The 12,784-nt window shown below is 45.1% G+C and overlaps 2 protein-coding genes across 2 annotated transcripts; one reads left to right on the forward strand and one right to left on the reverse strand.

Annotated features, from left to right (window-relative positions):
* Positions 1–1,596: 1,596 nt before the first annotated feature.
* slc25a48 (solute carrier family 25 member 48) lies at positions 1,597–9,014 on the forward strand. Its single transcript, XM_068325425.1, has 7 exons — positions 1,597–1,762; positions 2,785–2,828; positions 3,257–3,328; positions 4,341–4,593; positions 5,284–5,571; positions 6,633–6,766; positions 7,954–9,014. Exons 1-7 carry the CDS (start codon positions 1,708–1,710, stop codon positions 8,056–8,058), a joined length of 951 nt encoding a protein of 316 aa, XP_068181526.1. The 5' UTR covers positions 1,597–1,707; the 3' UTR covers positions 8,059–9,014.
* A 733-nt stretch (positions 9,015–9,747) lies between these two features.
* Positions 9,748–12,767, reverse strand: gm2a (ganglioside GM2 activator). Its single transcript, XM_068325498.1, has 4 exons — positions 12,562–12,767; positions 12,091–12,243; positions 11,191–11,373; positions 9,748–11,089 (listed from the first exon to the last, which is right to left on the reverse strand). The coding sequence occupies exons 1-4, from the start codon at positions 12,652–12,654 to the stop codon at positions 10,934–10,936; spliced, it is 585 nt and encodes a 194-aa protein (XP_068181599.1). The 5' UTR covers positions 12,655–12,767; the 3' UTR covers positions 9,748–10,933.
* Positions 12,768–12,784: the final 17 nt, after the last annotated feature.

The following is a 12,784-nucleotide window of genomic DNA, read 5'->3' on the forward strand; positions in this document are numbered from 1 at the left end:
TTTGGTTCAAACTTGGCAAGGCTTCTCGGAGTTGCATTGTGGGTCGGTGTGTTTTATGGTACGGCTTGACCCGATTGGGATCCAGCACAGAGGGTGGAAGTGTTGGACACACTAGTTCCTGTTGGTTGGTTAGCATTGCTTCTGTTTGTCTCTATCTAGCAGAAGCTGACACCTGCTAACAGGGGTGCATGCTAGCTTGAGGAACGCTAATCGGGGCGGAGTTATGATGTGAGGGAGGGTCTTTGTGAACTATAGACCAATCTTTAGCTAAAAGAACAACCTTCTAGACTAAAGAGAAGACGTCATGATGTCATCCTCACCAGCAGCTAAGGTTCACTTCCGTCCTGCTCCTCCCACCAGGTTCTGGTTCTGATCCAGTTGTACAGAAACCAACCAACCAGTGAGCAGCAACAAAAACCCGAAAACAAAAATGAAAATCTTCTCCTTGAGATGCTGAGGAAGACATTGATGAAGAAACACCAGGAACTGGAAGCGAAGAGATGTTTTCTCCTCGCCGTCAGTCACTGACCTGAGGTTCATCTTTCCTCTGATTGGTCGATGGTCCTTCATGGTCGGTGAACTTTACACAGAACATCAACACAGACAGCTGTGGTGTTGTTTTGTAGCAGCCAATCAGAACGCAGGTCAGGTGACCAACCTTTACTCCATAAGGCAGGACGGCGAGGTGCTGGTGGTAGAGGATTGTGGGTTTGAGTCCCAGCCTGTCTGTGTTTAGTGGGTGTACACAAAGAAAGGCAGTGTGGCGACTCGCTGCGCTGTGATTGGTCCGTTTGTTGAAAGCAGAGAACCTCAAACACATCGATTTTTCTGGTTGGTTCAAATCTTTCATGTTGATGTTTTATTTCTTATCAAGACACTGGAGCAGCGTTACCATGACGACAGCTGACCTGATGTCAGCCACACCTGTGTCCACCGACCAATCACAGCCGGGCACACTCAAGGACACACACTCTGTGTGACAGTTTGTTTTGAAGAGGTGAAACATGTGACCTCAAGAACATGTTAACACACACAAACACGCACACGTCATGGGAACACACACACTTTATGTGAACACACACACACACACACACACACACAGTTCAGAAGAAACAACGCCTAAGAAGAGGAGAGGGCGGGGCTTATCAGCATCTTATCAGAGGGGGGAAGCAGCAGAGGGAGGGGTCAGCAAAACAACTGCCACAACATCCACCCTGTCCCGTGACCCCCCCCCCTCCGCGTACACACACACACACACACACACACACACACCTATGGAGTTTATTTGTTTTATTTCATCCCATAATATGGTTGAGGGTTTGAAGCCCCTGCGGCAGTGGGCGTGTCCACCTGTCTGGGGAATGTGCCCCTCCTCCCGCTCTCAGCCAATCCCAGCCGGTTGTTTCCTGCTCCATTGTGCTTTTATTTCATTTTGTTTTGGGGGCTCGGGGGTCTTCATCACACTCCTCCTCCTCCTCATGGCTCATTTCCATGACAACGTCCCTATAGGCTGTGCGCCTTTGAAGAGCTCCACCCTGATTGGCTGATGAAGTTCCACTCGCCGTCCTGATTGGCTGCTGGCGCTGGAACCTGCGGAGAGGCTCGTTATGAAAGCCGACCGGAGCGGAGGTGCGTTTGTTTTGTCCTCAGCTTCTCACGGAGCCGAACCCCACCCGCCTCACTCGAACCCGCGACCCGAAGCCCCCCATGAAGTCCTCCAACAACTTCCGGCTGGATGACTTTCTCGCCGGATGGATCGGCGGTGAGAAACTTTATTTCTGTGTGTGTGTGTGTGTGTGTGTGTGTGTGTGTGTGTGTGCATATAAAAAAAGACAAACTTCAAAAACGCTGCTTTTGTTTTTGTTTATTTTTGTTTACGTTGACGTGTCACGTGTCTCCGGTAGGAGCGCTGCTGCCTCACAACAAACCTTTTATTCTACATAAACTCTACAAACAAATAAAATAGAAAGGAGCAGAGACTCGTTCGAAAAGATGGGATGTGGAAATGAAATTTAAAAAAAGAAAATTTAACTAAAAATAAAATTTTCCAGAGTTGTTTGAACATTTGTGTTTAAATTATCTAATAATCTGAAATAAAAAGGTGATGAAATGTTTACTCCTCATCTCCATTGGCTCTGTGGGGTTTTTTTATTGGGGGGGCTAACACCTGGATTTTCTTTGTTTGGGCGAAAGAGTCCTTAAAAACTTATATGTGCAGAACATCGACAGAAACCAAAAGTCCAACTTATTTTCCTTGCTGGGTCATATGATCAGACTTTTAGAACTGTATTGTGTCCCAGATCACATTGGAGAACTGCTGGAACCCCCCCGCCCCCTTCTCTGGATCAGGGATCCGGCGTCCACGCCGAGGTTAAACCTGCCAGCGTCTCCTATCAATTGCTTTGTTGAATGACACTTGTTGGTGACCGCTGACTGGAGTCCCACTGGATGCTAACTGGTTGCTAACTGGGTTTTCGATGAGATAAGTAGGCCGTGTGTTCCGTGGTCGCTGGTGATGTGGAATGAGGGCCACACAATACACAGAAGGAACATGGGGGTCAGGGAGGGCACAACGGGGCCCCGCGATGGTCGTCATGTTTGACCAGCATTTCTCTAGTGCCCCCTAGAGGACTTAATTTTGTCGCACCTGTTCATCTTCATAAATGTAAACGTGTTGTGATGTGGAACACAAAAACTAGCTGGTTCCACTGGTGCCTCTATCTATTACTACATCTGCTTATGTCTGACTGGTTTCTTGTCGTCTTCCTGTGTTTTTGGCTGCAGGAGCCTCCAGCGTTGTTGTTGGCCACCCTCTGGACACGGTGAAGGTAACTGACCTCCAATAACTTCATCCATCCCTGATATCTATTGATCCTTTGGTCTGATTGATTGGTGCGATTTTAATATGTTTGAACAAGCATGTATGGTTGGTTGGTTGGTTGTACAGAGAAGAGCTTTTCACAATTCCTACAAAAAAGTTGTCTCTGTATGTTTTTGTCCAAAACCCAAAGATAATGATTTTAGCACCATGAAAGACAAGAAAGACTTCTAGAACCAGTCAGTACTGGTCCCGGAAGCCGAAACCAGCAAACATTAATCAGCGGTCAACAAAGTCAAGGCTCTGTTGGATTCTAAGGGAGCAACCAGTCTTGACCTTCAGAAACCAGATCAGGACTGGTTTCTGAAGGTCAAGACTTGAGCTCCTTGTTCTGTTTCGTTGCGTTCTGCTCTGAAGTTGCTTTCTCTTGTCCCTCAGACTCGTCTCCAGGCGGGGAAAGGCTACAAGAACATGATGCACTGCATCCTGACCATCTACAGGAAGGAAACGGTAAACACCAAACTAATGCCGCTAAGCCAATGCTTGTACGACTGGCAGCAGTTCTTGTTTCCTACCGTTGAATTAGAAAAAAGATCCAGACCTGCTGGACCTGGATAATCTGTCTGGATGTCTATTTTATTATTAGGACGACTCAAAAATCAGAACTTGGAAGTTAAATGTTTCTCTACAAAAAATATCTTTTCTTTGTTTGGTTTTAATAATTCCAACTCTTCCTGTCAGTCAGTCAAACTCGGTTACTAGACGGGGGTTTTTAACCCCAAAAATATATATATAAAAAAAGAAAAAGCCTTGTAGATGTCCCTGCCAAAGTTGACCTGATTCTCCTCTGTCAGTGTTCATGTTTTGATCCATGTAGGGTTCTATAGAGGTCTTGAAGGTCTGCATCTCTATGGGGGTCTTGAAGGTTTGCACCTCTGCAGGGGTCTTAAAAGGCTACATCTCTTTAGGGGCCTGTAGGGTCTTAAATGTGTGCATCTTCCTTTTTTAACTTATCTAGGCCCCTTTTAAACGAACGACACTTCATTTCCAGTTGGATCGGGTTCTCCAGCAGCGTTCCCATACTTTTCAGTCGGTTTGTGTTTTCATTTAAACGCTGTTGGTTTGTCTCCCGTTTGATTCTAGTCTCTGAAGTCTCGCTTGTTTTGCTGCTCCAGTTTCCTGGCAGGACTTTTTCAAACTTCTGCAAGTCAAACACATTTTTTAGAGCTGGAGGTTCAATTATCCTTCCTCCGTGGGAGACGGAGCTTCCACTGGTGGTGTGCTCTGCATTTTTTTGGGGCTTTGCTCAGAAACTGCTTTATATTGAGCTCCAGTTTGTTTCCTTCCCTGTTTTTCTCAGAGGTCTCATCATTTGTCCGCTGGCGGACAGCTGTGTTTAGACGCGTCTCCCCCCCACCGATGTGAAGGAATCCTTTCCACAACAGTCACCTACTTCTCCCTGCATACGTTTGTAGGTGTGTAGAGTGTATTCCTCTGTAACGTACCTCCATCTCCCCCTCAGGTCACTGGTTTCTTTAGGGGCATGTCTTTCCCCCTGGCCAGCATCGCTGTCTACAACTCAGTCGTGTTTGGCTTCTTCAGCAACACACAAAGACTCATCAGCAAGTATCGCTATGGCGATGGACGGCGTCCCTGTGGTATGCTGGATCTGACTGTGGCCAGTATGCTGACTGGACTGGTGTCAGTGGGTCTTGGCGCCCCGGTGGATCTGGTCAAGATCCGACTGCAAATGCAGACGCAGATGCTTCTGACAGGTAAACAAAGGTTTAATGTCCAGCGCCGTCTGTTTCTAGGATGGAATTTTGACGATTCCTCAGTCCAGATGGACTACAGTTAGTTCTGTAGGCCTGGATGGGTTATTCTGAGATATGAAGCCGCTTGATATAGGAGCATAAATTGTTATCTGCTAAACCAATAAACCCGCCGAACGATGGGTTAATCTGTAAGCGGCACGTGAAACATTTACGTCTATGGACACGTTTACAGCCGTCGTCTTATTTGTTTGACTACTATTACGATTGTGCAACAGTGTCCAACCAGTTCAAATGTGAGTTTAAATACAATAAAAAGATGCAGCGACCAATCTCTGAGGAAGATCTGATATAGACCAATAATGCTAAACTAGTTTCAACATTCAAGGACAAATAGAATCAGATCTCTCATTTCTTCTTCCTTCAACCCAGTTTTCTATAAATCAGTATGTTGTTGGTTATTTTTCCAAATCCTTTTTACAAAACTCCAGAGGAAATTGTTTCAGTGGTTTTCCTGGATCGGCTGTAATGATTATTGGCCTCCATCTTTCCACCAAATCCATGCGGATTCGAGAGTTCTTGACTGAAGGGTCTTTGTCCTTCCACCAGTGTTTAGCTTGGACCAGGACCCCCTCAGGTCCTACTGCTGTGGGATACATCACTGACCCAACCCATTTCAAACCTTCCCCACAGAGAACCTGCAACTCGCCGGTAACATGCCAGCCGTCAGCAACTTCCGTCTGCGCTCCATCGACATTCCCGACCAGAGATTGTACCGAGGGCCCGTCCACTGCATCAGCAGTATCCTGCAGAGCGAGGGCCTGCAGGGCCTGTACCGGGGTGCCGGAGCCATGATCCTGAGGGACGTTCCTGGATACGTGCTTTACTTCATCCCTTACACCATCTTCTGCAACTTGCTGAAGCCAGACGCCACGTCCAGCCCTCATCCCTGCTCCATCTGGCTGGCTGGAGGACTTGCAGGTAAAAAGACTTGTTTATAAAGTCAGAACAGATTTATGTTCGGGGTGTTTGGGTTCCAAAACACCACCAAAACAAAGCATGTCGTTAAGAATGAGAAAAGCAAAGTTCAAACAAGGATAGAAGGAAGTAAACAACCTTAAGTGACCTCATTCCGCTCAGATTCTGTTTTTATGGATTTAATTATTGATGGAAACTGAAGCTGCACTCATAAAACTATAGATCAACACGTGATCTGGTCCTGTGACCTGTTTTCAGGAGGTGGTCTTGACACGTTGGTAGAGAAACACTAAGAACACGTGTGGACTGGAGTCTGTGGCTCAGTGTGCAGAAAGTAAACAGTGATCAGCTGTGGGCCACGACTCCATCTGTTTCCATCCAGCTGGCCTTAATGGGAGTCATCTGTTGTCCAGCTGAAGCACACAACTAGAAAACTTTTTAACCAGTACCGAGCCCCGAATCTCACGTTTCCAGACTGGACCTGGCCCGTTTCAAGCAGTGGTGGTCAACTCTTCCCAAGTCAAGACTTGGAAAGACTTGGGAAGAGAGTTCATGTAAAAATACCCAAAATTTAAGTGTATTAAGTGCATCAGCATCCCTGTTGAGTTCCTTAGACTCTCTTTGGCCTTGAAGGATTGACAGAGGTCAGTAAGTTGCTGCAACACTCTGCCTTGACTTAACTGATGAACCTGAACAGGCAGGAGCAAGTCTCCATAAGCCCTGACCTGTCCAACAGGTCACCCTTCAGCTGTTGCTTCCTGTTTGTATCTCATCGGAGAGCAAAGTAAAGATCGAAGCGCCTTGTCTTAAAATACATGACTGTGGTCTCATCATTAGTTGTGGAGTACTTCCTGGAAAACAACTAAAACATTCTATTTTAATTTCCTGGTTTCAACTCCCCATCCCTGCAGCAAATAAACAGAACCAAGGCAGTTCTTAGAACATTTCTGCATTTAATTTTTGGTTAGGCTGCGTGCCACTGGGAAGAAAATGTGTAACCGTAAACCACCGTGAACACTCTGCCACGTACAGACTACTCAGAGTATTTTATCTCCCAACTTCAGGATCTATTTCCTGGGTCACAGCCACGCCAGCCGATGTGGTGAAGAGTCGGATGCAAGCCGACGCTCAGCTGCAGAGGAAGTACAAGGGAATCCTCCACTGCATCATCCAGAGCTACAAGACGGAGGGGGCACAGGTGAGCACCAAGGTTCTGGTTGTGGTCCGGAAGGAGGCACAGGTTCCTCTGAACCCGATCCGTATCAGACAAAAGATTCAGAAAAATTAGAAAATTTATTGATTTCAATCCTAACATTGGACTCTCAAACTCCAACTAGCAACACATGCAGAATGTCAGGTGTCTATATTTGGTCTATCCAAACATAGATACCCTACCTCATGTCTTGGCTAGCTGAGGCAGCGTGATGGAGGTTTGGAGACTCTAGACATCCAGAGGAGCACCGTTCACCAATCTATGACAGTCTTCTGCCATCAATCTGGTCCGCCGATGTAGGCGAGAGTTTTGGCTTCACCGTCGTACATGTCGAAGGACTGTTTTATGTAGCCATCTAGTGGTCACTATGTGATATAACATGAGTTGGTACTGCCTGTAGCTACAGGCAGTATGCTGAGGTTCATAAAGTTAGACAGTGGTGAACACCAGCTTACAGTGTAAACATCAGCTGTTCATCTGGACTCCATTTCAGTCCGACAGATTCAAACTGACCCCATTTGACTTCCGGGGGTTACTCGATTCCAACAGATGGTTTAACCGTTCAGGTGAAACCCAATAAAGCTGGACCCACCTCACTTCTCAGAATGTGGATCCACTGAAGGGAAGGTCAAGTGAAGGCCTGTTTCCCACCAATCATTGACTGATTACAAGTCACCTTTACCGACACACATCAGGTTCAGTAAATCAGCAGTTGTTATCTGTTAGGAGGCGGCATCAGAACACCAAAGGTTAGAAACGAAGACAAACAAACAGCCACCAGATGAATCACAGCAGGTGCAGTCACGTTCTGACGGCTCACGAGATCTGATGGTCAAAGATCAACGTGGCATTATCGGATAAATAGTCTTGACCTACAACTAAAGATAAACACTGGATGAAGTCTGACTTAGGTGTGAAAGTTGAAGACAATACAACCAAGATGTTTAAGATATTTGACGTTACTTTGATAAATGGATGCTCATAATCTGCAATATTTTTTTAATCTGTTGAGTTGATGAAAATGTTTACGATGTGAGCCAACAGTTCTGATGTTAGCGACTTGCTTAAGTCATTTTGAAGTTCAAGCAAACATAGAGTTCAGGGAATCGATTGATTGGCTGTACGAGAACAAGGGGATGAAATATCACTCAAATTTCGTCCCTTTTGTGCAGGTGTTCTTCCGTGGAGCATCGGTCAACGCCATCAGAGGCTTCCCGATGAGCGCCACCATGTTCCTGACCTATGAGCTCTCGCTGCAGTTCTTCAGGAGTCTGTAGGGATAACGAAGGGTTTCTGGTAGAGAGAAGTCAGTCAGTCTTTCTTCAGTTTCATTGAGATTCGTTTACAGAAACTGTTCATCCGATGCTAACCTCGACCCGACACATAGCCGTTAGTCACATGCTCCAGGGTAAAGCATGATCTTTGGTGCAGCAGCATTATTACATGATAAAATTACAGGTTCAATGCTGAAACAGCAATAGAAGCTAGGATATACTTGAATTTTATGTCCCTTGGTAAAAAAGATTAATCATGACGTAACATTACTGGCATTAACTAGCATTAACTCACATGAGAGACTGCAGAGAAATAATCTGAATTTAGACTGTTTTAGCTAACATGTTAGCTAAACCATAGAGGGACAGCAAGATACAGTATGTTGTAATTATGTGGTCCCTTGTAAGCATGTTTCATGATAACATAGTGCTAATTAGCACAACATTGGACTTTAAAAGTTGTAGATATATAAAGCTATACAGGGGTCATTTTATACACATTCTAAGATAGAAAATCCCCTCATTTTGTTATTTATAAATAACTTCTACCACAGAAAAAGATGCAATATTCGCATAAAAATATTAACATATTTGAATGCTAATGTACCAAAATAGCTCTGTGATCCTCTTTTACATTGGGATCAGCTTGTACTGTCCTGTTTGTGTCATGTTACCAAAATAAGGACCGTTTTATAACAGACGTTAAGTTTTATACAGGAATGACATTTTTAATGCACGTCTCATTTTAAACTAATATATATTGTTTGTGTTTCTTATATTAAGAAAGGTGAGCTTTACTTTTGTTGCTTTATATATACAGAATCACTAACCTCTTATTTTCCTGTTATAAAGTAATGTTTATACATCTTTGTTATGTAAATACTTGTAAATATAGAGACGTCTGTTCCTGATGGCGGTGATCTGAACATGTCTCGTTGTAAATAAAGCTTTGAAAAATATCTTGCTTTGCTGTCATGTGACTTATGTGTGTCTTGAAGATGAGTTGAAGTCAGATAAACATGTGTTGGAATGTGACACCTGCAGACAGCTGATAGGGGTCACGTGACTAATGTAACGCAACCTCCACTGGGTGGCAGCATGGAGTCCACTGAGACACAACCAGGGTAATGGATCACTAAAGCTTTATTTATTGAATGTTTAATGCTGCATGGAGTCAAATGACTTCATGTTGGCTGCATCCAACCAATCAGAAAGCAGATCAGAACTTGAATATTTCATTTATTTGTTGGTTTGTCTTCAGCTGAGCCTCTATTAGCTGAATCTGGGCTTTCTGTATTAGAGCCTCTAGTCTCTGGAACCACTTTTCTGACTCCTTGTCTCCACTTTTAAAACTCTTTCATGAATGAGCTGTGGGTTTTTAGTCTGAGTCATTTCTTAGAACCAATCTCTTGTATCTGTGTTTTGAAAAGAACTATGGGAAGTTCCTCTAAATTGGTCTCCATCACACGATTGTGGTAGTCGTTTCTGGTCCTTTGATCACTGATGACATTTTGTACTATTTGTCTGTTTCACCACAATCTAATCCAGACCAGGTTCGGTGTCCTTTCCAGATACGGTTGATCATTTGCCCAATAAGTTTGTTTGGTCAGGTGACTCAATGTTAGGACCTCTGATGATCTTGTGTGGAAAGTGGTCCGATCATTAAAGTATTGAGGCACACAAAAAGGATTTAACAAGCAGTTACTTGTTTGATTTTAATGGTTTATTCTCAGATCTTATGTTAGTGTAAGATCAAATCAGGCACTTTGTAAAAATAAATTTAAGACATAAAATTTCTCATACATGAAGTTACTCAAAAACCAAAACAAAAGAATGCATCTTGCACAAAAATTGAGAACAGAACTTTAGACCTTCCCATGTCTCCAAGGAGAAATGTAAAAATGGAATGTTGTGCCAAACGTACCGTAAATAGAATCACAAGGAGAAGGTTCTCGATTTACCGGTGAATTTTACGCCCCCACCCTCACCTGTGGTCATGTGTTCTGGGTTTGGGTACAAGCAGCCTAAACTAGGTTCCTCTGAGGGGTGTCTGGGTTCACCGTTGGAAAGAGGGTAAAGGTTAGAGTAGGGGTTAGCTTGTCATTCGAGAAGCTAATCTTCCACACTGGGATGAGCAGGGTGAGCTGGTTCAGGCGTTGGGATAGGATACCCCTGGATGTCTCCCTGAGGAGGTATTCCAGGCACGTCCCACTAAAGGAGACCCCCGAGTAGACCCAGAACGTGCCTGAGGGATCATATCTCTGCTGGCTCAGCAATGCTGAAGCCCTGTTGGGGGTTCGGAGCTCTCTGCTGACACTGCTACCCCAAAGACCCAGACTCGGATAGGAAAAGGAAACAGGCTCCAGAAAAAGAAAAGGGTTGGTCTGAAGTCCTTTAACAAGGCTGTAATTTGATTACTTCTTTAATAAAATACCCTTGACTCTCCAACTTTTGATCGATAGAAGGAAGTGAACATTCTGTATTTATCAGATTGATCTGTTTGTACTCGACCATGACGAAACTTGACCTACGGGTAGTTAGACATGACCTAAAATCAACTTTACACTAAGTGTTCTAGATTGCTTTACTTGACTGGGACTAAACTGGAATAAAGTTAGTGACCTAAAGCAGCAGGAGTGACATCAGTGCAGGAAAGCAGACACATGGAAGTTTGTGTGACTTCAAATGGAAAGATCGCCGTCTACTGGTCAAACTGTAACATAACATTGTTCTCAAACAATTCACATCAAAACCTTTCCTTCACCTCTTGAGGTTCCTCAGAATTGGAACTTTCTAAAACTTCTGCTGTGGTTTCCAATTTGTTACTATTTTGATTTCCAAAAAAACCTTGAGGTCTCCTGATTGGTTGGGTGTTGGGTTAGTCAGAATGAATGGCGAGAGTGATTTCGACGCATCCCAGCTCTTTACCCTGGCCCCCCAGGACACCCTGGACGTGGTAGTTCCCGTTGGTCAGCCAGTGGGGCAGCTCTATGTAGGGCACGTAAAAATCTGAGCGGGGCAGAGAGTAGGAGCCCTGAGGAGACAGAGGGGGGGGGGTCAGACTGGACTTGGTTGAAGGGAACCTCAGTTACGAGTCCCTGATTGGGTCGTTATTGTTTGGATGTTCACACTCACGCTCTTGAATGGGCAATGGCAAGGTAGTCCGTAGGTACGCAGCGGTTCAGGACAGTCCTGACCGACAGGGAACAGCTGGTTGAGAACGTCACAGGCGTCTGGATAATGACAGCTGCCCAAATCGTCCAGACAGGGGACCTTCACCCAGAAACCTGCCACCTCCTTCTCCAGGGTCACGTTGAGCTGGGGATGAAAAGGAGGTGACAGAAAGTCTGAGGTCTGTTCCAAAAAGGTCTTCATCCATAGTCCTGCCAAGTTCAGTGTGAAGGAAGGATTAGAAGAACAGGGTTAAAGGATGGATGAAAAGGAGCAAAGAGAAGACTAGTAAGGGGGAAGGATGGATGAAAAAGTTAAGGGAAGAAGCATAAAGAAATGAAGGATGGAAAGAAAAAGTCGTTCTTGTTCACGTCTCGTGTTTCAGAGGAACCAGTGGACTTCACAGACTTTAACCCAGTTATATTCTCAGTCCTAAAGTAAAGGACAAATGTTTTAGTTTGTTCAGATTTGTTAAATTTACATCAGATTACACCAATTATTCTGGTAATTTCAAGACGCTACACACCTGTCGTCACAAATGAGTCAAGTGTTTGAATATTTTCTCTCCATGACAATGAAACTGGACACCAAGAGGTTTAATCTGGAGACATAAGTCACTACGGTTTGCTTCTGCTCCTGAGTTTGGGATCTTTCTTATGGAACAACTGAAGAGTTTTTCTGCCTCTCAGGTTCCTCTCAAAGGTCTTCTTGTTTAACTATAACATGTTCGTCTTAAACTGCTCGGGATCATGTGCCTTCATGTCAACGGAGTTATTAACCGGACCGGTTCTGCTGGTTCGACGCTGCGATTTGAAGGCGTAACTGTCCTATGGTACGTAGTGAATCTGGGGCCGGGGTGCTCACAGACAGGGGGGACCTCAGCTCCACGGACGTGGATCCGGAGGCGGAGGCCGTCAGGGATCCGGGGATCTTGATGGGATCCGGAGACACGGTCAGAGTCCTGAGAACCGCTGGATTGTTGGGCTGCCCACAGTTCTTCCAGTCGAAACGCAGGGCCTGTAGAGACACACACACACACACACACACACACACACACACACACACACACACACACACACACACACACACACACACACACACACACACACACACACACACACACACACACACACACACACACACACACACGTTTGTCATTTCCTGTCTTGACACCTGAGTGAAACAATCCAGCTGCAAAACAGTCTTTCTCCAGCAAATGTATCTCTGATATATTTTATATTAATGTGTGTTTTTAACCGCTCTTGTGTCGAACTGATCATCCACTAACAGACGCCATGCTAACATCTCTGCATCGTGTGGACCCGACGGGCTCACCTGCGCTCCGGCGACTCTCCTCTTACCGGAAGTTACCGGAGTGAAAACCACCACCAGGATCACGGTTACCGTCAGAACCAACAGCCGCCCCATCCCGCGGTGTCTGTGGGCCGATCCGGACCGAGAACAACCAGCCGAGAGGCCGAAAAGAACCAGAACCGCGTTCAAAACAAAGCTCCGGCGGTGTCTATCTGCTACTTCCGGTTTTCTACTTCCTACTTCC

Source organism: Antennarius striatus, chromosome 10 (genome assembly GCF_040054535.1).
Source record: "Antennarius striatus isolate MH-2024 chromosome 10, ASM4005453v1, whole genome shotgun sequence".
NCBI classification, from domain to species: domain Eukaryota; kingdom Metazoa; phylum Chordata; class Actinopteri; order Lophiiformes; family Antennariidae; genus Antennarius; species Antennarius striatus.